The sequence below is a fragment of the Tupaia chinensis genome, unplaced genomic scaffold, assembly GCF_000334495.1.
Source record: "Tupaia chinensis unplaced genomic scaffold, TupChi_1.0 Scaffold000105_1, whole genome shotgun sequence".
Taxonomy (NCBI): Eukaryota; Metazoa; Chordata; class Mammalia; order Scandentia; family Tupaiidae; genus Tupaia; species Tupaia belangeri.
Genome location: NW_006159569.1, coordinates 3,386,285 through 3,411,154, shown reverse-complemented (window position 1 = coordinate 3,411,154; position 24,870 = coordinate 3,386,285). Strand labels below are relative to the sequence as shown.

General features: G+C 35.5%; 1 protein-coding gene across 2 annotated transcripts in view; it reads right to left on the bottom strand.

The window, feature by feature from the left end:
- CDH8 (cadherin 8) overlaps window positions 1-24,870 on the bottom strand; it is a 447,802-nt gene that overhangs the window by 47,966 nt on the left and 374,966 nt on the right. For both annotated transcript variants that reach the window (XM_006143789.2, XM_006143790.3), the window contains exon 10: window positions 21,229-21,346. In XM_006143789.2, the coding sequence (XP_006143851.1) occupies window positions 21,229-21,346 (118 nt within the window). The remainder of the gene's footprint in view (window positions 1-21,228; window positions 21,347-24,870) is intronic.

The window sequence follows — 24,870 nt, the reverse complement described above, 5'->3', positions numbered from 1 at the left end:
TTAACATTAGACCAATTGGCATAGATGTTAGGAGGCCATGTTAGACCATCTAGCAGAGCAAAGTCAGTCTAGACAAGACAAATTACCCAAATAAACTTAATCACGAGAAGTTAAAAACATGTATCATATTAAGCCACTCAGTTTTGGACTAAGTATGGGTTGAGGTGACAAAAATCTTAAAACATGTAGTGTTGACTTTGGGAACATGTAGGTACTGTACTGGAAAGGAGGGCAGTATACTTTCAGCAAATGCTGGAAAAGTCGCTAGGAAGATGTTAGCTTCTTAGTAGAGACTGCTAAAGTAGTGAGAAAACTGTTACAGCAAACTGGCAAAATGGATAACGAAGCTTTACAGTAGCAAAATAAATGGACAAAATGCTTATAGTGACGTGAAAGATATTTTTAAAAGCACCTAAGAAATATGTGGATCTTGGCAAGATATTACTTAAACAAAATGTTGAAAGTGTTAATGGACTTGTTTTAATAACATATAATCAGGTACAGAAAATGAAATGAAGTGAAACAAAACAATGACAACAAAACAGAAATATTTATGTTATAAGCTTAATTTAATGAAATTTAGGTTATAGAGCTAACTGAGTTGGAAAACAAACTATTTCCTTTCATTTCTGTCCTATAGTAAAAGATTCTCAAAAGATTTACAGGATATTGTCTAAAGAACGCTAATACCCTGAAAGCAGGGAGAGTTCTTTCACAAAGACAATAATAGATGTGGCTTTTAGAGGCATGTTCTGGATTGGAATTAGATTCATAGGAAACCTCCAAAGTACTAAAAGTTGTACAACTGAAAGCATCCTTAGCATGAACTAAAAATACTAAAAAGAGATCTAATTTAAAAGGAAGCCTTTGGCACATAGCAGACAGAAAATTACTCAGCCAAAAACATGAACTATTTCTTCTAGAAAATGAAATATTTCTCAGGGAAGAGCCAAGATGTGGTGAGCAGAGTCATTGAATAATGAACTGGGAGCAAGCCATGGCCATGTGGTCAAAATTGGCTCATTTTTCACATCAAGAGTAAGAGAATCTAGCAATAGGTGAGTAGGTGGCTTTAAGTAGCTATGATCTAGAAACTTATCTATGTTTTCCATTTGACCCCCACTTAAATAGGAGTTTTTAGTGCAGTTATCCTATTCAAGTTCTACCTACTTTAAAATACACAAATGATTTGTCATTTTAGTCCATAATCTCCCCACTAAGAGGAGCTGAAACTGGGAATCCATCTGCATTCAAACTTGTTACAAGGTACGATAAATGATGCAATCTCAGTAAGAGGTTTTGGGGAGTCTTGGGATAGGTTGAACACACCTTGAATATGACAAGAATATGAGGAATTTGTAGCCAGAAATCAGACAGGGATAGACAATGGAAAATGGCTACAGACTCTGTAGAGCTCTTTCTATTATAAATAGGAGTTTCTCCCCCACCTCCACCCCACTATGTATAAACTGGCCTTATGATTTGCTTCGATTAAAAGGATGTGGCTAGAGTGACAATGTGAAACTTCCAAATTGAGGAATCAAGAGATATTGAGGATTCTTCATCTAGTCTGAGAAAGTGTCTGCCACTTGCTTCCAAGCTAACCTGTTGAAGAATGAGAAATTGCAAGGAATAAGGTTCCATCATCCCAGTCAAGGCTCTACCCAGATGAGCTAACATGGGTGATAACAGCTGAGGCTCTCCAAGACCAGAAGAACCATTACACTAAGTGCAACACAACTTAACATATGGAATTGTGACTTCATTAGAATTCTTATTTTATCCCATCATAATGTCCCATTACTAGGAGGCATTCAACTTAAGAGCACTCTATTACATGAGTCAGATCCAAAGTTCTGGAGGTGACTGCCTTGACCTGAATCTCGAATTCACCACTTAGTGTTTAATGAACCTTGGCTAAAATATTTAACCTCCCTCTACCTCTGTCTTTTCATCTGCAAAATGGAGACACTCATAATATTCCCCCATAAAGATGTGTTAGACAGACATCAGATGTTGTTGCTGTTATTATGAATGTGATTTTGGCATAAATTAATCTATATCAAGTGTCAAAGTAGGACCCTGAGATGCCAGGGACAGCTGCAAAAAGCAAAAGGTAAATGAGGGATGATGCGATGAAGTAAAATAAAACTACCTCCATTTTATAAATGCTTTTGGAACTCTTTCTGCTTTGAGTTCTTGCTAAATAATAACAGTAGCTACTATATATGGGCTGCTTTCTACATGTCAAATGCTTTACACACATTATCTCTAATTCTTACAATTATAATACTAAGCAATCAATAAATGATAATTATTAGTATGCATCAGGCTCTGTGGTAAATGCTTTACATCATTATCATATTTAATACTTAAAATCTCTTTTATGATAGGTATTATTAACCTGACCTCACAAATAAAGCAATATAAGTACACAGAGCTTAAATAATGGACAAACACAGATAGCTAGCAAGTGGCAGAATAAGCATTTTTCTTTTAATCTATCCTTACCTAAAACCTTTTTTTGTTGTTATTTTTGTTTGTTTGTTTGTTTTTCCAGTGCTACTCTACATCTGGACAAATAGAAATCCTACCTATTGTGAGTCTTTTGAAAGATACAAATTAACAGTGAAAATGGGTTTGTTTGCTCTGTTCTCAAATGTGCCTTTCTGAAAGCCAAGTAAAAGGTGGAGCTGTCCACACTCTTGAGCAATATTGACTCTCCAGTGTCTATCCCTGGCCTGACTCATAAATGCAAATGAATTTACAACTGAAAGGAGCCTTTGGTATCATTGATTTTCAAACTATGTCTGGGAATGGGTCACAAATTGAGGGAGTGATGTAGCATAGATAAGGTCTCCAGTCCTGTCCCCCACCTATGTTTCAGTCATAGAAGCTTCATGTCTATGCATTATTTAATAATTAGGGTATATTTTTCAAGTATAGCTTAATAAAAGAATATGTTGGCCAGGTTCAGTGACCCAGAGGTTTAGATAGCCAGATTCCACATGGCTGGTTTGAGTACTGTACCCAGAAGTTTGAGAAACACTCTAGGCACAAGTGTATGCATGCCCAAATCCCCAAAAGTAGAGAGAGATGAGGAGAGAGAATTTAAGCAGGATCCATCCCATGGAAGGTGTTTTCTCTTCTCCTCTTCTTTGTCTCTGTCTCTGGCTAGTGCATGGGCACTCTACCATAAATAAATACCTTTAGCAAAAAAAAAAATGAATATGTAGAATACCTCTATTTTGTGCAAACTCCTATAGTGTAGATGGTACCACTGGAGCCTGAGATGGGAAACCATTTCCCAAAGGCCCTCAAAGATAGACTTTATATTAGAGACAGAATTAGACTCCAGCTCTCCTGCTTTCTTTTCCTTGTAGACCCTGCTGTAAGGTTGTTGGAAGATGAAGTTCCCAAACAGTTCTGTAGTGGAAAGAGAGTCTGTTAAGTGCATCTTAAGGCCAAAAGACTCAGTTGAATATTTAAATAATGTATTGCTTGTCTTGAGAATTGGGTAAATGAGAAAACTAGCTCTAGATAAATAGGTGAAAATAGCTGAGGTATTGTTTTATCTGGGTCACCTTTGCATTAGGTTGTGACCGTATTTGGGTTGATTCATTTAAACAACTGCCCCTGGGATCTTAGGCAATGTGAAGACATTGGACAGGTGACCCTGTGAGTGCTGTCTGATGATACATCACTGCATACTTTGTAGCATACTTGCCCTTTACCCAGGAGATGTCAGTAACACCTCACCCCTCACTCAATTGTGACATCTGCATATGTCTTCTAGACTATAAAATCACCCTTTGCTGAGAGCCACTGATATGGGCTAGGAACTAAATTTATCTGATCATTATTTCTAACAATATCTAGAAGAAGACTCAACTCACAGTCTGAAACAATATTGCTCTAGTCTTAGAAAGCAAAAAGAATTCGAGTAAAGAGCGATGAGGCTTTTAGAGTTGTTTTTTTTTTTTTTAACTGATTTATGATAACCGAATTGTGCAGGCACTGAAGTGTTTGTGGATGTTTCAAAATGACCTGCTTTTCATGAACATCAAATTTTTGATCTATCTGCAGAAAAAAATGGATTGATAGCTGCTATCAAATTTGATAGCAGATCCTGGATATAAAAAAGTTTTCTTGCTGTAAAATTTTAGCTGCCTGTCACTTACATTATATTATGTCACATCTCACCATGACATATTGCAATGTAATGCAATGTAAGTCACGTAATAGACAATCGCAATTCATAACTTTTGGAACAGGAGAGTCATTCTTCGCTGAGAAGCATCCCAAAGGAGATGAAGGGATTCCTCTGCTGAGGTCATGTATGACACTAATGCTGCTGGTCTACCTGTGACTCTTCTCTTACACTTTATTTTGCCAACACAACTTCCTTTAAAAGTGACTTTCTATGTCTTCTAATTGTGATGGAGCTATCAATTTAGCTATGAATTTCCTCAGCAGAAAGTGGGGTTATCCAGACTGACTGATCGGGGGCCTCAGGATTGCTGTTAACCTAAAGAAAATGTCTGTGTGGATTCAAAGATAGATTCACTACTGGAACTCTACAGCCTCACAGGCTCAGGAATTTGGCAATGAGATAATACTTTTCTGAAAATAAGACAAGGGAGACCTCACTGGGATCAAAGCTTGGCAAGGGTTGTATGGGCTGGTTTTCAGAATCTACTCTTTCTATGGCCCTACACTTTGCCCCAACAGCCCTGAAAACATTTCACCACGATAAATACAGAAACTCGCTCAGTCGGGTCACATGTTCACCGCCTAGACTAAACATGGACCCTTTTTTTCAGGCATAGATATATTGGGTTGTCAGAAATGTAATGACTTTTTTGTTTGTTTGTTTGTTTGTTTTCTGTGTAAAAATGCATCATGGCTTTTCCAACAACCCAACAGATCCTGGGCTAGAGAAGATCTCTTATCAAACTGTGAAACCCATGCAAGCTTACCCCTTTTAGGAGTTTTCTTTCCATTTTGTAAAGAAAATGTACAGTATAGTCAAGGCAGGAAAAAATAAAGGTCTAGAAGAGACAGGGTCATGTAACATCCTTGGGGCACCCGTATCTGGTCATTAGACAAATGATTTAAACTCTGGATGTTTTTATTATTTGGGTCCCTTTCCCTTTAGAGTACACATAATATGGAAATTTCTGTCACTTTCAACAAATAAGTTTTAATAACTACATTACTCTTTCCATTTAGTTTTCTTTGTCTTAGAGAAAGCTCTTTTGTGTGAAGTTACATTAAACACATTCACTCATTTAACAGTTTCTTAGAACATTCTTTAATCACAGTCACCACGTATTGATCTTCCCTTTGAGCCCATGTATAATTATTTGCTTTGCTTTGTTTTGTTTTCTTTGCAGTGCTGTAATTTATGACTGGGTGTATCATTGTTTGGGGTTTTTTTTCTTCCAATTTTATTTTATAATTTCTCTGTTACATTTAATTGTTTTACATCTTTTTGACGTACAATATGGTTTTTCAAAGCATGCATGCAATGCATGATAATTGAGTCAAGGATATTACTGTATAACATGTTTTCAAGAAAGAACTTTATATTCTTGTATCTGTTAAATGCTTTTTGTCCCCTGAGTCCCTCTCACCCCACCCTAAACTGGACATATCCATTTTAAGAGAAGAGTATGGCTGAGAGGTCCAATTGCTTATCAAATATCAGTGAGCAAATGATGGAGCCCACCGACAGGACCCAATCTGTGGGGAATGGCTTCCTAGCCCTGTGTAATTATCTCTGTCACTTCTCACTTTCATCATGGTTGCCTCTGAGAATCTTTTATGTTTTAGACACCTCAGAAAGACAGGAATTCTGTGGGATCACAGATAATAGAATCACAGCTATGACAGCCCCCTATTCTACATTTTTATTTTTTTCTGCATCATAACTGATCTTCCCCCTCAGTTCTCTGAGAGAACAAACTAGTGTATTCTATCTATTGAGAGGCTGAGAACTATTGTAATGTGAATGCTCTTCTTCTGTAAGTCCAACATCTAATGAACTGAACAAAATGGAGCCGGCGGGGACAGAGGAGTTAGTCAGTACATTGTGACTTCTATTTGCTTAATCTCCACAACCAGGCTTTGGCCTTGGTTTCCTGAGTTACACTGGATCTCCTACTAAAACTTATGACTTCACTCTTCACTGCCATCTTACTCTGTTCCTCTCATCTTTGTCCTCCTATAGAGCCATATATAACTTGGAACAAAACACCCTGTCTGAGTGAGGCTCTTATGGAGTGTCACAGGTGGGGATATGTATGTCCCAAATGGTGAGGACCTTTTTGACTGAGTGGAAACTCCAGCTGCCATATCATCCTGACTAATTTGCACCTTCTTGTAGCTCTTAGAGTCAGAATATTGAGATTTAGAATTACCTTTGTATTAGATTTTATTTAGCTAGTTTAAACTCTTACAGTGCATTATTACCTAATGCCAGTTTCCATTTTTTCTCATAAGTTTTCATCAACTTTACTTTTTGGTCTGCCTAAATTTTGTACTAAAAAAATCTCTGTTACTTTCCTTCTGTATGTCAGCATTTGCACATTGCTGTTTCTCTTCTAAGAAAAACAGACCCTGGTAAAAATTATCTGATGCTAAAACTCAGAGTTCTGTACTCAAAAGCAAGACCTAGCACATAGCCTAATAATGTGTTTACAGAAGAATGGCACACAACCAAGATTTGGATTTTAAAATCTCACTTTGATATTCCAAAATTAGAAATTGTGCTTTTGAAGGATCAGTTGGTATTTTGCAACAGTAAAATGCAATGTTCTGGGAAACAATCTCACATGTTAAGGTATCTAGTTCAAGTCTGGAAACCTCTCTAAGCACACCAGGCACCTGGTTGCTCATATCTGTGGTTGGGTGAAGGCTTAGGCGATGGGAGTGGGTGGAGGAGATTACAGCATCAGGATTTCCTTGACCATGCTGTCTCTCTCTTTCTCTCTTACTATGGAAGAAAGAAAGAAATAAAAAACTTGAAAACAAAAAAAGAGGGCTAGCCCATAGCATAGCAGTTAAGTTTTGTGCATAGAAAATAAGATCCCACATGAACAATCACAGTTTAAATCCCAGCTCCTGCAGCTTAAAAACCATGCCAGGCATATGTGTTTGCATGCCTAGAAATCTGATGGACTGGAGAAATGGAGCAAAAAGATTGAAGCATGACCAGGCCCTATGGGGAGTGGAGAGAGGGCTTCCTCTCTCCTCTCTCTCTCATGCATGCATCCAGTATTTTGACTACAGTTGGGCAAAATTAGCCAATACAAAGCTCATTTTCTAATAAAGTGTCTTATGTAATTTATTGAACACTGAACCGAAAGCAAGAAACAAAATAGTTTGCAAAGGTGCTCAAAGTACAATTTCTACTGAATGTAGAAATTTTATTGCTTTCACACCATTTTTAAAATTGGAAAACTGAAAGTTCAACCATCATTAAGTTGGGGACCACTTGTACTTGTTTCTTCATGACTTGGTATTTTTGTAATAAATTGAAAAGACCATTGTGAGGGTCAGACATATACAGGGTAAAATAATGCCTAACATATAGTAATGCTCTCTAAGTAATAGCTGTAATAATTACTCTGTTTTCTAGACCTGTAATATCTGTAATAGATTATTTTTATCTATTTTGATGTTGCCTGGTTTATCCTATATAATATTGTGACAATCTTCTCTATTGCCTTGGCTGATGGTTTCTAAGCTTTTGTAGTCTGTGAAAAACAAGCACAAGCTTGTGAAAACTGTAATATGAAATACCAGCAGTTTCACTGAACAAATGCTCTAGGAATAAAGTGCAAGCTCTGAAAGACAGTGTGTGCTACTGGTGAGAATGCAGCTTTTGAAACTTAGGAGATAAATTCTATGACTTCACTTAACAAATCTGAGCTTTACACTTGCAGTTACACTTATCCTGATTATTTATACGGAGAGATATATGGATGGATAGATGTCCTGGAAATTATCTTAAAAAATAGATACTCAATAAATGTTAGCTATTATTTTTTTATTTCTTACAGTCCGATATATAAACTATGAAGAATAATAGAGACATATTTGTCTTAGAAAAACTACAAGATTCCCAAATAAAATTATAAATAGATGTGAAAATATAATTCTTAATCTTTAGAATTCTATTTTATATTTCTCAATAGAAGGTATTTTATAAGCTATTATATTTCTGTAGTATGTAATGTTAGCTAGATTATTTCTTGAAAAGTGCTCAGAAAATTAAATATTCATTTTAGGATACATATTTATTTGGGGAAGATAGTAAAATCATAATAGAAGTAATATAGGAGGATAGTTTTCCTCTTCTTTTCTTCCTGACCCAATCAAGATTGATCTTTATATAATTACATACATATATTTTAGGTTTTTTTCTTTGGGGAAAATAAAAGATAATGAATTTTAGATAATTGTCTCTTAACCATTGTAAAAATTTTCTTTGTTGAACTTGAACCTACCAACATTTAAAATAAAGCCAAGTTTTATGTCAACTCACAATATGTTTCAGAATATGGCCAAAGTTATTTTTTTTATTTTTTAAGATTTGAAGCTATGCACTGAAGATACTTCTTTACACACACACACACACACATATATATTATTGATGTATATAATATGTGTTTAAATGAGTATACTTTCCAATACCATTATTAAACTGTGTGTGCGTGTTTGTGTGTATGTGTGTGTGTATGTAAAAACCTCTTACGTGTGTGGGACACATTTATTATCCTGTTTAAAAATATCTAAAAAGAGTACGGATATAATAAAAATACTAAGAAACACTTCTTTAATTTCCTTTTGGTAATAAAAAAGTCTTTTAGAGTTTATAAATCTTTACAAATTTTTCATGGCACTTGTCTTTTTAGAACATATTGGCCATTCTATATTTCTCCTTTACATAAACTATTTGTATATCTGACCATTCTCCTTTAACTGAGACAGACACATAGCAGTCTTAATCTGCAAAAGTTCTTCTGCAAAATATCTCTAAGTTATTGAGACATCTTTCTGATCAACAAAATCAAACAGAATAATAAAATAGCTTACAAAATTATTATATTTCTTTATATTCAACTTTATATTATATACACCACTACCAAATTCAGAATTATTGGAACAATTTGTTGTGTTTATTGAATTATTTTAGCATATGAGAATAATTTAATTCTTTAATATGTCCAGAACTCTCCCCAGACACACTGAGAAATAAAAGCTATCATGTTGTAGAAGCATATGTTTTTTTCAAAATAATTATTTATTTAACTTATCATTATTATTATTTTTAAACTTACTACAGCACACACACATGCTCACCAGAGAGAAATGATGGGGGCGGGGGTTGAGAAAGCAAACCAACATGTCTGGGATTCTAACCTCTGTCAGTGCCATGGGGAAATCCAAGGCTTTAACCACCACACCTGCTAGCCCCATAGAAGCACATCTTTTAAGAATAGTCTCCAAGAGACCAGCAAGTGGTGTGGTGATTAAGGCACTAGACTCCCATGTGGCAGATCACAGTTCAAGTCCTGGACCTGGTGACTTGAAAATCAACAATATGTGTATGCATTCCCCAAATTCCAGGAGAATGGAGAATGGAAGAGAAAGAATCATATATATATATATATTCAAACATCTTTGTATGGAGGAAATTTTGTACAGTAATTTTTAGTGTAAAGCTCACTTTCATAACTTTCATATGTGTTATTTGTTTTAAGATGAATAAAGAAGATAAAGTACACTGAAGTACCACATAAATTACAGGTAGTACTGCCCTTGGCATTTATAGTACATTCTTTTTGGTCATCACAGCAATTTTGTTTTAACATTTTCAATGACAGTCTATTACAGATAGTTTAAAGTCTTATCCAAAGTCACATCTCATTTCATTCATGGACTTAGGACTTGTCTGATTTCAAAGTTTATGAAATTTCTTCTGATACCACATGTTTGCCCACCCAATTGGTTAGAATAAATGAGTCCTTAGCTTCTCAGCATGAATCCATCCTGACATTCAGGGAGAAGTAAATTAGTGTGACCTTCATGGAACTAGCATTGGCTGTTAGGTCAAGATGAAGATTGAAATTCAGAGAAGGATGATTGTGTTCAGCATACCAGGTACCATATCTTCTTTTTTAGAACACCCTAAGATAAACAGTCTCAAAAGACTGAGAATAATACACCTGAGCAACAGAGGGAGGAAATTCTAGTAGGCAATCTATGAGGATGAAAGCAAAGGCAATGAGTAATTTTAAAAAGTCCAAGCACAATAATGATTATCTTCCTCTATAAAGTGAAAACACATTCATTTTGGTAGCATCTTAGGAAACAGAGAATAGGCAACAGAATACGAACCCAACAGTATACCCAGACATCAGCATAATACCATTGCCTAGTTGCCAGAGGAGCCTTAGTAAATATCATACACTGAAAGTTAGCTAAAACCTCCATTAACTGACAGGCATCAGAACCAACCATGCATAGGAGCTGGAAAAAACATGACCCATACATAATGTGACTTGGATCAAATCTATAATGGATTCTAATAACCCTGCAAAATGGAACCATCAGCCCAGCTCATTGAAAGTGCTTGTAGAACAAATTATAGTGATGTCTGGTTCGCTGTGCATTTGAAAAGGGCTCACCAACATTCTTTTACCCTACAACTATAAACACGTTGAAGAGTATGGTTCAACAAACCTCATTTGAGCTCAGGCATAATTTAGAAACCCCTAGGAAACTCAGAGGAACAATTAGTTGCCCATGATTACAGATAAGCATCATCACTCTGACCGGCTAAATGCTTTCTAAGGTGGGTGTAATAGAATCCATGCAAACCTAATTCTTGTCTATACAGGTCTTGCTTCAGATATTGGGCAAAGTCTAAGACAGAACATTGTCTAATGTGATTATTCCATCTCATTTCATAGTATTTGCAGGACACACTATGAATTTACCCACTATTGTTGAAAATTAATGTTAATGTATGATTCCCTCACAGGTAGGCTCCATGTCCTAGAGGTTAAAGAAGCTGGAGCCCACATGACCAACCATGTAGTTCAAATACACACACCAGCAGCTTGAAAAACATGCCAGCTATGTATGCAAGTGTGCCCAAAATATTAACAGGATGAAGAAATAGAAGAGAAGGGATTGCAGTGTGACCATACCCAACTGAAGGTGTTTTCATTTTGTTTTCTCTACCCCCCGCCTCTCTTGCACATGTGCCTTCTGGCAACTAAGAAATTATCATTTCTTGCCTGTGAAGTCAAGTGGTATAAGGCAACGAAAATGTCCTATATAGGAAGGGCACAACAGTGTATATTTTATTTGCTGCTTTATTCCCCATTTCCAGGGTAGTGCATGGCACATGGGAGACATTAAATAAATAGGTATAGAATGAGTGGTAAATGAATAAAGATAGTATCTATTATTCATGATCTCAGAAAACAATAGAAAAATATTCCTTGATTCTTGCATCCATCTTAGCAGTTACCATAGGTCCTACAGAGAAAAGTAAAGAGAATAAACTTCACAGCAACTGTTAATCACCACATGCTCTGCTCACAGATGAGGGGCACTTTTACGTGAGTTATTACAAATGATTGCAAATTACCTAGATAGAAAAGGCAGTTATCAGAGGACATGAACTTGAGAAATACACGAGGCATACGTGTGTGTATGTGTGTGTGTGTGTGTGTGTGTGTGTGTGTGCACGTGCATGATATATAGTGTGTGTGTGTGTGCACGTGCATGCCCTAAATCCTGAAATGGAGAAAAAGAGATTGCAGCATGACCATTCCCCAAGGAAAGGTGATTTCTTGCTTTCCCTCTCTTATGTCTCTCTCTCTCTCTAGAGAGCACCAATATTCTCTAGCAAAAAAAAAAAAAAGAAAAGAAGATAAATAACTAGTTTGGCATGTTCAAGCCAAAAAAAAAAAAAATGCATAAAAGGGTACAAAGATAGGAAAGAATGATTGAAAATAAAATTTAAGGAATAGACTTTCACTCTCATGGCCCTTTTTTCTTTTTTCCTTTTTTTTTTTTTTGATACATTTAAAGTTCTGTATTTAGCATCTAAAACCATAAGCTGCTTACTAAGATGCTCCTAGCTCAAAAATTCTGTCATTCTTTCAACTCTCGAATATCCTGTTTGTCAATATGGAAAGACCTGTATACTATCTCTAAAGGGAGGGAAACCTGCAAATTTTAGATACTTTGTATTTTTATTCCTTGGTTATATTAATGTAATGAGGGTTATATTCAAAGAACTAGTTAATTTACCCAAGCACTTGGTTCTCCCATTTCTCTTTTTCCTCTGCTTTACTCACGGGCAATGTTTGCAGTCATGCTCAATTACTGGCCCACTAAGTAAGAGACAATGGAATCGCAGATCATTAGCCATCTTTTAAATGCCTTGTTTTGGGTTCCTTATTAATATTTTTATTTGTTGGATTGGGTAGATTAAAGAGACTCAGGAGGGTCACAAAACTGGAGAAGAAAGAGAGAAAGAGGGGAAATGAACTAACATGCACATTTAAATTACTAGTGAGTGCAAGTGTTTACCAGAGAGACAGAAAGAGGGAGAGAGAGCAGAAGGAAAAAGCACTCCCAAGGGAGCATGATCATGCCATAAACCATCTCCTCCCTTTCTCCTTCCTTTTGAGATTTTGGACCTGCACACATATATACCTGGCATGTTTTCCAAACCACCATAGCCAGGATTCAAACCACAAGGTAGGTCATATGAGATCCAGGCCCACGGACCACTGGGCCACATGGCCGGCCCTAATTTTCATTGAGTTTCCCCAATTGGCCAATGAAGTTAGCATAGTACCATTTTTTTTACTTATATTAATATTTTATTATTCAGAACAACATAGGGGTAAATATTAGTTCCCTTTTACAGATAAATGTTCAGGATTATTCAGTTATTGGTGCAAGTTTCACAGATTATAATCAGAAGATCTAGGATTAGAACGTAACTATTCCTACTAAAATGCCTGTGCTGTTCTTTTCTCTCTTTCCTCCTTCTCTCTAATTCATCTCAAACCAGCTTGTTTAATCTTTTCTATGGAGAGTTTCATTTTACTGTGGACACATTGCTTCTCTGCCTTCTCTACTTCTTTAATGAACTGAGGGATCCAAAGCTTTTGGTGTCTTATTCTGGTCACATCTCCAGACAAATGTCACATATGCCTAATGGTGTATCTATAAAGTGTTCAAACTAATTCAAAATGCAAACGTCTGTGCTAAAAAAGACAAAATGATTGTCAACTACATTTAATACTTTTTTTTTCCTTTCTTTGCTATAAAGCACATGTGCTCACCAAAAAGAAACAGACAGAGAAAAGGAAAGTGAGAAAGCATATCCCAGAGGCGATGACCACACTGCAATCCCCTCTCCTCCATTCTCCTCTAGGGATTTTTGGGCACACATGCACCCATACCCAGTGTGTTTCAAGCTATCAAGTCTGAGACTTTACCATAAAGTTGCCTATGTGGGATCCAACCTCCTTAATCTCTATGTCATCTTCTGGCCCCCATTTAATATGTTTTTAGAAATGGAGCATTTGCATAGACTGACAGTCCATTTTTTTTCCACATTCAATTTAATATTTGCTTGTGTTTTACACAGGATGATCATATTTGTTTGACACCCACAAAATCCCAAGACCTAATTTTACACTTGTAAATAGATGATCAGTCAGTAAATAACACTATTCTTAATGATGCAAACAACAAATATTACAAACAAAACTGGCTAAATATAACACTATTCTTAATGATGCAAACAACAAAGTGTTGCAAACAAGACTGGCTAAATAAAAAAAAATACTCCTTTAAGTGATTCTTAATACTCCTCCATATGCTCAGTTGACCCCTTTATTTCTGTATATAAGAATTTGAAACAAAAGTCTCAGAAAGCAAATTCTCTAAAGAAAAGTTCTATGTGCTAAAGCATCTTTAAGATGACTTAGATAACTTTATAATAACTGAACACATCCCATTTTATTTTCTTAGTTTTCTCTTTCAAAAATCTTCAGAATTAGAATGCTCTATAGACTAGAAATGACTGCTAGCAAATTGACACCGAAGTTTGATGCAATTCGCAACTTTTGAATAGCATTATGACAACCACACATATAAATATATGCTGTGTATATAAATCTTATCCCAGTAGCCAGTAATCTCAAAACTAAATTGTCTTCCATAACATACACTGAAAAATAGACACTAAGAGCAGTGCTATGTCTGACCAGAGTAATAATTTCAGGATTTTCAATGTTTGCAGAGGAAATTCTTCACTTCTGAAGATACTCTTGTATTATGATTTAAAAAAGAAAAATGGAAATTGTACAAAATAGCAAAAGGTTTATACTAACAACTTAAGCAAAGAAAATTTTGTTTTCAGTATCTAATTGTACGAACTATACAACTTAGAAATGGAAGTACAGATTTGTTGTCTATCGGGTCATCAGAAAAGTCATTATGCATAATTTTTGTAAAGAAAAATACCTCATGATTTTTCAGATGACCCAGTATTTTTCTTAGCTCCCACATTGCTCTTAATTACATTTTAGGCAACAAAATAAAACATAAATGGCTTTTAATCAATGGCACATTGTTGGAAACATGAACAAGAATCATGAATTGCTGAAGCAGAAGCCTTAAGGCTATCCTATGTATCTGACATCCATTGGACTTCCAATATGTAAACTGAGTTCTACCTTCTAGAATTCAACATTGAAGAAAAGTACTATGCTTCATATGGTTTATAGTGAACAACTTATATGGGGAGAACCTTTAGCCAACATGTGGTGCTATGGATTGCGCTAGCACTATTTGGGCATGGTAGACAGTGTTACCATATTGGAAACATGAATATATAGGTGTTCACTTTCATAATCATAGAAGCACTAAGTTTTCACTTGTTGCTTGAGTATGATTGCTTCAGAAACCCAGCGATAATGGATCTGCTGTGACTGAGGCATAGACATTTGGAAAAGCCATTTTAGGAAAGAAATGTTATTTAAGAGAACCCTTTCATAACTTCCCAGCAGCATGGAGTAATGGAAGAATGGAAAGGAGGTCTAAGGTGGTCAGAAAGAGGATAGCTGGTTTATCAAGCCAGCTCTCTTCTGTGACCTTTCAGGTACAATTCTGCCTGGGTGAATATTGCTAGCTTAAGGTGAAAGAGAAAGGGACGCTACCCATCTTGACAGCTACATATTGAATATAGCTCCATGATCATAAGGATTTGGTGTAGAGAAGGAGGACAGACAGTCATCTCTCATTGACTTGGAATTAAGAAAATACATTTTCGTCTGGGCAGAAAATGTTGCTTTATGTGACAAGAGGAGTTTGAGATATATTGATAGTCATCAAAATTATAAAGGGGGCTAGCTGGGGGGGGCTAGTGGTTAAGGTGCTGAACTCTCGCATGGCTGACCACTGTTTTGAGTCTTCGACCTGGAAGCTTAAAAGTCATGCTGGGCATGTGTGTGTGCATGTCCAAAATTTGGATGGAGAAGGGAGGAAAAGTGATTACAGTGTAGCCATCCTCCCAGTGGGTTCTCACTTTCCTTCTCTTTGAATCTGTCTCTTTTCTTTCTTTGAGTGCACATGCCCTGTGACAAAATCCTAAACAAACAAAATAATAAAGGGAGATTATTTGTAATTTTTTCACCTATAATAAAAATGGTCCCCTCAGAGAATTGTGTTGGGAGAAAAATGTTAGATTAGATGTTGGAGGCTTTTTAAAGCAATTTGATATTCTAGAATTAAAAATGATCCTAACAAGTTAGAGGCTGGGCCTAGCTATTGTATGGAGAAAGTGAGTTTTATTTTGGCAAAGGAAATACAGAAATATATAAAAAGAAGGAAAAAACTCTTCATTAAAAACCAGATACAACAATTCTACAGCTAATTCTGAGGTCGGTAAACATTTTTATTGTTGTTCTTCCTCTTTCTCTTCCTCCTCCTCTTTTTTTTCTTTTGTCTTTCTACTATGTATCTTTTAGATTACAACACATTTCAGTATTGTATAATCAGGTTCCCTGAAATGCATTCTGTTGAGGATCAATCATTTCACAAACACCAATGCAGCCATTTTCAAACTGTGCAACATTAAAAAAATCTGTAGAGTGGGGTCAGTGGGTGGTGTGGTGATTAAGGTGCTGGATCCCCAATGGCTTATTGTATGATTTGAGTCCTAGACTAGCAGCTTGAAAAACATGCCTGGTACATGTGCATTTGTGCCTAAATCCTAAGATGAGAATGGAATAGAAGGGATTCCAGTGTGGCCATCCCCCTGGGGGAAAAATGATTTCTCATCGGCCCCTGCCCCACCCCTATTCTTTATGGTGAGCACATATGCACTACAGCAAAAAAAAAAAAAAAAAAAAAAGTATAGTTAAAGCTGCAGAGATCTGACTGAGAATGATGAGTCAGAGAAGATATAACACAGAAGAAGTCAGAAATTTTCTCATATGAAGAAAATCTTGTCCATTTATTGATGAGTGTTTTTCTATGTAATGGATACTGTGCTAAGAGTGTATAAATCCTAGGTGACATGTAGCCATCACAACACACCTATAAGGCAGAGAGGTATTGTTATCCTGCATTTCAGATTAGAAAATTGACGCTTAAAATAATTTCCTTACCTCAATGTTCTCATAAGGGATACTTCTAAAAGATTAAAAGAGATTAATTATTTGAGATAGAAATTCCTAAAACAGGGGCCAGCAGTGGGATAGTGGTCATGCTGGACTCCCACATGGCCAAGTAAAGATACGGTTCAGGACCTGGTGGCTTGAAACTCATGCCAGGTGTGTGTGCGTGCGTGACCAAGATCCTGGGAAGAGAATGGAGGAGAAGGGATTGTGGCATGACCATACTCCCTGGGGAGTGATTTCTCACTTTCCCTCTCACTGTCTCTCTCTCTCTCCCTCCTGGCAAGCACGCATGTCCTAAGGCAAAAAATCTTAATAAAAAAAAAAAGGAAGAAAGAAAAATAAAGAAATAAATTACTAAAACCGGGGTCCTGGCAGGTGGCATGGAGGTTAAGGGTGCTATACTCAATGGTGTTTCAAGTCCTGGACCTGGCAGCTTGTTTTTTTCGCTTTCTCTCTCTCTCACTCTCACTCTCACTCTGTCCCTCTCTGGTCAAATTTAAAAACAAAGTTAAATAAAACAATTCTTAAAAAAATAAAGAAATCCTAAAACAAAGCACAACTAAGGTAACCAAGTAATGATGGACAAATGACATAACACAAGTCTTGTTCATTTCAAAGTTCTATCAGCTTCGGGACTAGCAGTTAGTGTAATGGCTATGTCGCTGGACGCCCACGTGGTCGCCCTCTGTTCGTGTCCTGGACCCGGTGGCTTAAAACTCACGCTGGGCACGTGGGCGTGCGTGCCCAAGATCTCGAGAGGAGAATGGAAGAGAAGGGAGTGTGGCATGGCCATCCCTCCTGGGGGGGGTGATTTCTTGCTTTCTGTCTCTCTGTCTCTCTCCGTCTGTCTGGCAAGTGCACACGCCCTATAGCAAAAACCTCTCCAAAAAAAAAAAAGTTCTATCAGCATGAACATCATTCAAATTAATTATAAAAATTACATCTTTGAGTAAGCTTCTAATCAATAAGATGTTGGTCAATGAAAGAAAAACAAAAAATCAGTATGTCATCACACAGTATGGTTTCCCTGCTGTCTTTTCCTAAGCATAACCAACCTATAACAAAGTACAAATTTACTATTTATTTCTATCCTTCCTACAGTCTTTCCTAAGTAAAAGCAGAGCTCTGCATTTTTCCTCATTTCTCTATACACATGATTCAAATGTTTCAGTATAAACCATGAAGACTCCCATTTCACTGTTCTCTGGGCAATTCCAATAAAAATTTTTATCTACAATGTGAAGGATGGAGAAGAGCAGATTTCTGCAGACCTCAAATTTCCTGCAAGCAAGATATTTCAGTATCTGTAAAAGTTCCATTTATCTTTCCTGTCTTGTTATATTTAATTGTTGGGGATCTTCCATTTCCAGAGTTAGAACTGAAGCCAATACTCAAATGTGGCCAGCAAAACTGTTTACAAATCCACCCAACTAGAAGATGAAGAAACCAATGTCTGGACCATATAATTAAAAAATCAAAGTGCTGTGATTTTATATATATACAATATATATATATACACACGCACACACATATACATACACACACGTGATATAAATGACTCATCATATTTTTGACTTTCACTTCCACCTTTTTTTTTTACATTGAAGGTCACTTTCCTATCTGGCAGAAATATGATTCTCATATATTTAGAAGGAGAATTATTTGTGAAATCACTCAACTGTGTAGGAGACAAGAGACAGCTAATTTCTATCCCATTTTGTCTCTGATTATGAATTAGCTGGCTGAAAATTGCATTAGGACCAATCTGTATGAGAGGAGAGTGATCACAATAATTTCAAGTTGAAAGACATGGCTTCAAGTTCCTTAGAAATGCCAAATACTGAAATCATCTGCCTTAAAGACAAAAAAAAAAAAAGAAAGTAGGAGAGAAATTCATCTATCAATCATAGATTCAACTATTTCAACTAACTTAAAATTTCCACCTTGTGGGGTTTAGCTAGTAACTCATGATACCCTAATGGGGTATCAACATCAACCACTGATCATTTAATAATCCATCTAAGAAGAAAAAAACAAATTCTCAACATGGTTATTCCATTTGATTCTTTCAATGTTTTTAACAAAAAGTATATCACAGTTTAAAAGAAAATAAAGTCTAGTGTTTTGGTTATTTTGTTTGTTTTTGTGTTCTTTCATTAACAAAGAATTAGTAACAGCTTCAAAGGATGTCTTGTTATCTGTCTTTCTACCTATCTACACACATACACACACACACACACACACACACACACACACACACACACACACACTCTTATCTCCAAGATTTTAAATATGACAACCCTGGTTCACTAGCTTATTTATATATATTAAGAAGAGACAAATTACTTTTTCAAAATAATAATTACCCAAATGTCTAAGAAGTAGTGATTTATGGAGTGAAATTCATAAATTTCTTAGCTAGAAAAAGAAAAATAAGATACAAACTTTACATATCTATTCCAAAGACTTGCAGGTTCATGATTTATTCTATGAAGGAGATGTTGAATATTTCGATCCTAAATCCAAAATCGCAGGGAACATATGTCCTACTTTCTGCGAGACAGCCTTGGTTTATGGTGTTTCCCAGGCATAAATATGTATATATAAATTTTTCAAAACAAAAAATAGAAAGAAAAGCCTATACAAGATAGGTCAAAATCATAGTATCTATTTTTAGTTTTAAAAAAAAACCCTGATAATTCATATAATCTTAAATATTCTATTACAGTGTTTATGGAACTATGTGATGAGGCAGAAAGAGGTTTTCTCAGTATATGTCCTTTTACTTTCTACTAATTTAAAAAATTAAAGAAAATACATAAAATTAACTCACTGTAGGATTAAATGATTTCCTTAAAAGTATTAGGGTATAGTAAATACAGATCAAATTATGATTCCTCTGACACCAAATAACACCTTCCCAGTCATCTAGCACCTGCTTATGTCTTCCAGGGCCACACTCATAACAAACATGTCTCAAAGTAATGGAATGTATAGGAAACCCTAAGAAGCTCAGATATTTGGATGAAAAACATTTCTTCACAGAGAATTTTTAAAAGTAGGACATTTTATATGCAAACATAATGACTAATATTTATAAGCTCATAATCAAGATTTGAATGAATCACACTTATGTACAGACTTTCATCTCAGTTGGAGGTTTCTGAAGGAGCTTTTGTCTTAGATATACTCATGTGATTTTCATTAAAAAAAAAAATCTTCATGGTGTTAACACAGGACCAAAGACAACATAGTTGGATTAGAGTTTCCAATTAGGGGTGACTAACACATGATTACTCGAGGAAAAAAGAACAAGACTTGGTCTCTCACTATTTGATAATAATGAAAGCCAACTAAATGAGTAATCTGTATATAATAACCTCCTCATTTACTTTTCTGTTACGTATCTACATTTATCAAAGCATCCCTCCAAAACTAAATAGTAGTATGTTAAAAGGCAAAGCCAGAAGATATTTAATATGAGCCATAAAATGTTATTTTACTTCACAAAAGAAATATTATTAAAATCCATTACCTCCTTTCAACATAATATAGCAAATAAGCCAAACAAATATCATGAACCAAATTTCACTCTTCTGATCAAGTATATGTTCATGTATGCCATTCAGAGATCTAAACAGAAGCCTGTAGCAAACCTAGAAACAACTGAGACAATCCCTATACTGTGCTAATTAACCTGACACAGGTAAAACTAAGGCAATACATTTGAACCAGGAGAAAGTTACTAATTTTTATAAAATATAAAGGATCTGAGGAAACCAAAATGTACATGAGATCTACTTTTTTTTAAAATGAGCTATGGCCTTCCTATGTAATAGGCAATGGTTAAAGGAAACAGCATTCCAAGCTTGGTCCTCAAGAAATACTGAAATGGACTAAATATTCTCTACGAGGGAAAGGCCTTACAATAAAATCAGTTCATATTAGCTCCAAAATAACACTGATAACGAGTGTCCTTGAAGAAGGATTTTCTGATCTGTTTGCTATCGTTAAAGTCAGTACAGGCTTAAAACAAATACCACTAAAATGTATAACCAACAACCAGGCAAAATTAGAATAGACTTTCCCTAAAGAATTGGTGAACATGCAATTAAAACTTAACAACTGCAGAGTATAAGCCAGCTTCTCCTCTAGCCGATATCTCAATATCTCAAAATTTCTGGAACCTTTCACAGGTTTTAAATCTTATTCTTCATTTCTAATGTAAGGTGATTAAGGTATTCCCTGGGATAAAATTAATTTTCACATTAACAATTTTCTTATCTATTGTTTCAGTACTGGAAAGGGGAAGTGATGTAATTACCATGCCATTAGGCTGATAAGCTGGATTCCAACTGCACATAGATGAATAAAAAATTGTGTGATATTTTCACTTATGTTGTAAAATTGCATTTTATTTTCCAATTTATATGTTATAAAATCACGTTTTATTTTCCGATTTGTATTCTGCCCTGTTTCATAAAGCTGATATATTTACCTTCATTTTTCTTGATGGTGAAATTCGGATTGTTGATCATTTCTGGAAGAAGACTGTATAGGAAATAATGTCCATTTTTGGGATCATCTTTGTCCATGGCACTTACTGTTTGAATGACCTGTAACATAAAACTTGATGTCAGCATCTCTGATGATATCAGAGGGCTCCTATTTCCTTTAAAAGTTTACTGACATGCTTTTTGTAGCTGACATGTTGATCCAAAGGCCGGTTTTTTAGCTTTCTAAAATTGTCAAGGATGGTTTGTGCCAAGAAGGAGAAAAATTCATCACTTTAAATCCTCTGCTCTGGTAAGTTGACAAAAATTAAGAGCATTACCTTTGTGTCCATTTGGTGTCTGTGGCTTGAAATAGCAAAGTTAAGTGTATTTGAAAATTCCACTGGGCAATTACAGGTTTCTTTCCAATTTGAGTATTTACGGGCATCTAGAATGAGATTTGGAATTGTTACAGTGATTGTAGTGTGGCTCTTGGGAGGATCTTGGAGGTAAAGGACTTAAATCTTGAATCCTTGCAACTCTTCTTTCATTTTACTTATCAGGTTACAAGTGTTTGCCAAATAGTGTGTTCCTCAGCACAAACATCGCTGCAACAAACCTTTCTGAAGAGCTGCATCTGTTCCCTCCCAATAATGAATACCGTCTTTAAAGCTAGTGGATAACACATGCAAACAGTACTTTGGAGTATATCCTGAGTTGAATAAATTATAGGGATTAGAAGAATTACCACTGTGCAGAGAACTGTTTGGATAGCTACAGATACTTGGAATCAGTGTCTATTTCACGTGGTTGTCTCATTTGCAAAGCTGCATTAACTTAATGCTAAGTTGTTTCTTGGGATATCATAGAATTATCTTAATAATTTGTATTTATGATTCTGAGACATTACTTTAATGTCAAATATTAGACAAGTGCTAAAGTAGTAAAAATGTATAGCTTATAGTTCTATTATAAATAACTGCAGAATAATTTCTACCAAAAAAAATGTCTATGGAGCATGGCAACCCCAAGGTGATAATAGATTTATCATAAAACATAGTAACAGTAGAATACTCTCAAAATTTCTGGAAACTTTCACAAGGTTTAAATCTTATTCTTCATTTATTTAGAGAAATTTAGAGGATATAATGATGATACTTAATATATTATGTCTGTTTCAACAATTATGTCCCATTGAACTTTGTTACTTTCATTAAAAGAAACAAAAATGAATCACCCTATTTTTAGAAGGGTCATCATTACCCTGTAACTAACCCTCCAACTTTAACCAGCAGTGGGATTTTGCACTGTATCAAACATATGCAATTTGATAGACAAAGAGCTAAAGTTATTTCAAACAAAAGTAATATAACAATCTTCAACATCTAGGTCTCCATTTCTCAATTGGATCATAGTCTTTGAAGGTGTTTGACTTTTGTTAAGGATTTGTCATAAAGTTATAATGTCTTGTAATTGGTTATAATTGTCCTCAGTTGACAATATAACACAACATAGTGCAAAATATTACACACGGTTAAGACAGTGAGTTAGTCATCAAAAGGAAAGACTCGGGAATTAAGTTGTTTGGATAGAAGTCACAGTTTTATCCTTTATTCACTTTGTGACATGAGGAAATTTACTGTGCCTGAAACCCAGTTTACTTATTTCCTATACAAATAAAAACCGTATTTTTTTTCTCTTTGAGTTGTTTTGATCATCGATGTAAATCATGCAAATCACTTGGCACATGGATTTGTAGTAAATGTTCAGTAAAAGGTTAGTCATTATGTTTGTTATTGTTGCTGTTTTTATTCAGGTGACTGAATAACATGGTATTTTGATAAGTATAACAACTCCAATGCTATGTATACAAAGACCCAACTTCATCAGACTAGAAAATAATGCAATTATATATACTGTATTAAAACACATGGCATATTTTTTCTGACATTTAAGTACAGAGAGAGGCCCTGGGGTTCAAGTTCAATAAAAATAAGATGAGTTGAAATGCAGGGGGAGAAGATGTGAAATATATTTAACTCTTTCTGACACCCTGCATGTAGAAATACTTAATATAAAAATATGAGTTGACCACTTCACCTAGGAATAACTTCACTAGATTAACAAGTTGAGGGAATCATTTCTCTGTCTTTGGGTTAAGATCAAGTGTAAGAAGTTAAGGGAATGGCTATCTTTGACAAGAATCTTCTTTCGGGGCCAGCAAGTGGCATGGTGGTTAAAGGCACTGGACTCCCACATGGCCGACCATGGTTCAAGTCTCGGACTTGGTGGCTTTGCTTTCTCACTTCCTATTTCTCTCTCTGTATCTCTCTGATCAAACTGGAAACTAATAATGATAATAATAATAAATAAAGTTAACTAAAGAATCTTCTTTCAAGCAGTTACAAAAATTAGATAAAATACTGGTTGTGAACAGTATTCAATCTTGTTTCCATGGGACTTCTATTCCTAGGAAAAGTAAATTCTGAGTGTATGAGAAAAGAGGATTTCTTGGTATTCTGAGGTAGTGACCAATCATAATTAAAACCATTCCTATAGTAAATTTAGTCGATTAAATGTCTGTAATAACATTTATACTGTTTCTAAGTAATCTGCATGAAAGAGATTCATGACAGGTAAATCTACATAAGAGTTAGTAGATTTGCTAAGCCACCATGATCAAAACACACATGCACACACACACACACACACACACACACACACACATTCGTAATAATTTATCTTACCTGTATTAAAGGATAACTACCTATCATACCACATCTCAGAAGTTTGGTCTACACATCACACCAGAAATGACTATGCTTTCTTTTCACCATTCATTTAAGGGAGGAATTAATTAGATAATTTTTCAAGCCTCACTCCAGAACTATTACATGAGAAAGTTTTGGGGTAGGTTCTAGGAATCTGCATTTTAAATGTGTGATTCTGGTTACACACAAGTCTAAGAGCCACTGTTTTGAACCAAAGGAAAAGATAAGCATTCACAGATTTCTCATCATTATCCATTAAAAAACACTTTTATTTTCAAGTGCAGGCTAAGTTTAGTGCATAATGTGTTGGAGAAAAAGAGGTTGAAATGAATATCATCTTCCAAATATTCCATAAACTGTCTATGGTTAAGATTTTTGGTGAAAACATGTTTGACATTTCTTTTTATTTTAATGCAAATATCCTCTACCTAGGCATTTTATCTAAAAGTAGATGCCAGTAGATCACTTGAAGGACTTTAGACCATTAAAATGCATTAAGATACCCATGCTAATAAGGTTGATATTTCCATTGATGTAATAACTTTTGAATACACTTAAATAGTAAAAGAACAGATTTATTCAAGGCAGTGGACCTACACAGAAGCATATAGTACAGGCATTCTGGATGGGTGGTAAATGAGAATTGCACACAGTTCCGACTGTGAGTTACCATAAATGACCTCTGCAGATTTTTACAATAATTAGACAAGGGCAATCCCATGGCCTGCTGCATCCTTGAGCTAGATCCCAAGTGGTCACTGAATGGTTCAAGTCCCAGACCCAGCAGCTTGAGAAATGCCAGGCACATGTGCATGCATGCCCCAAATCCTGAAATGATGAGAAGATGGAAGAGAACGGGTCATGGCATCATCATTC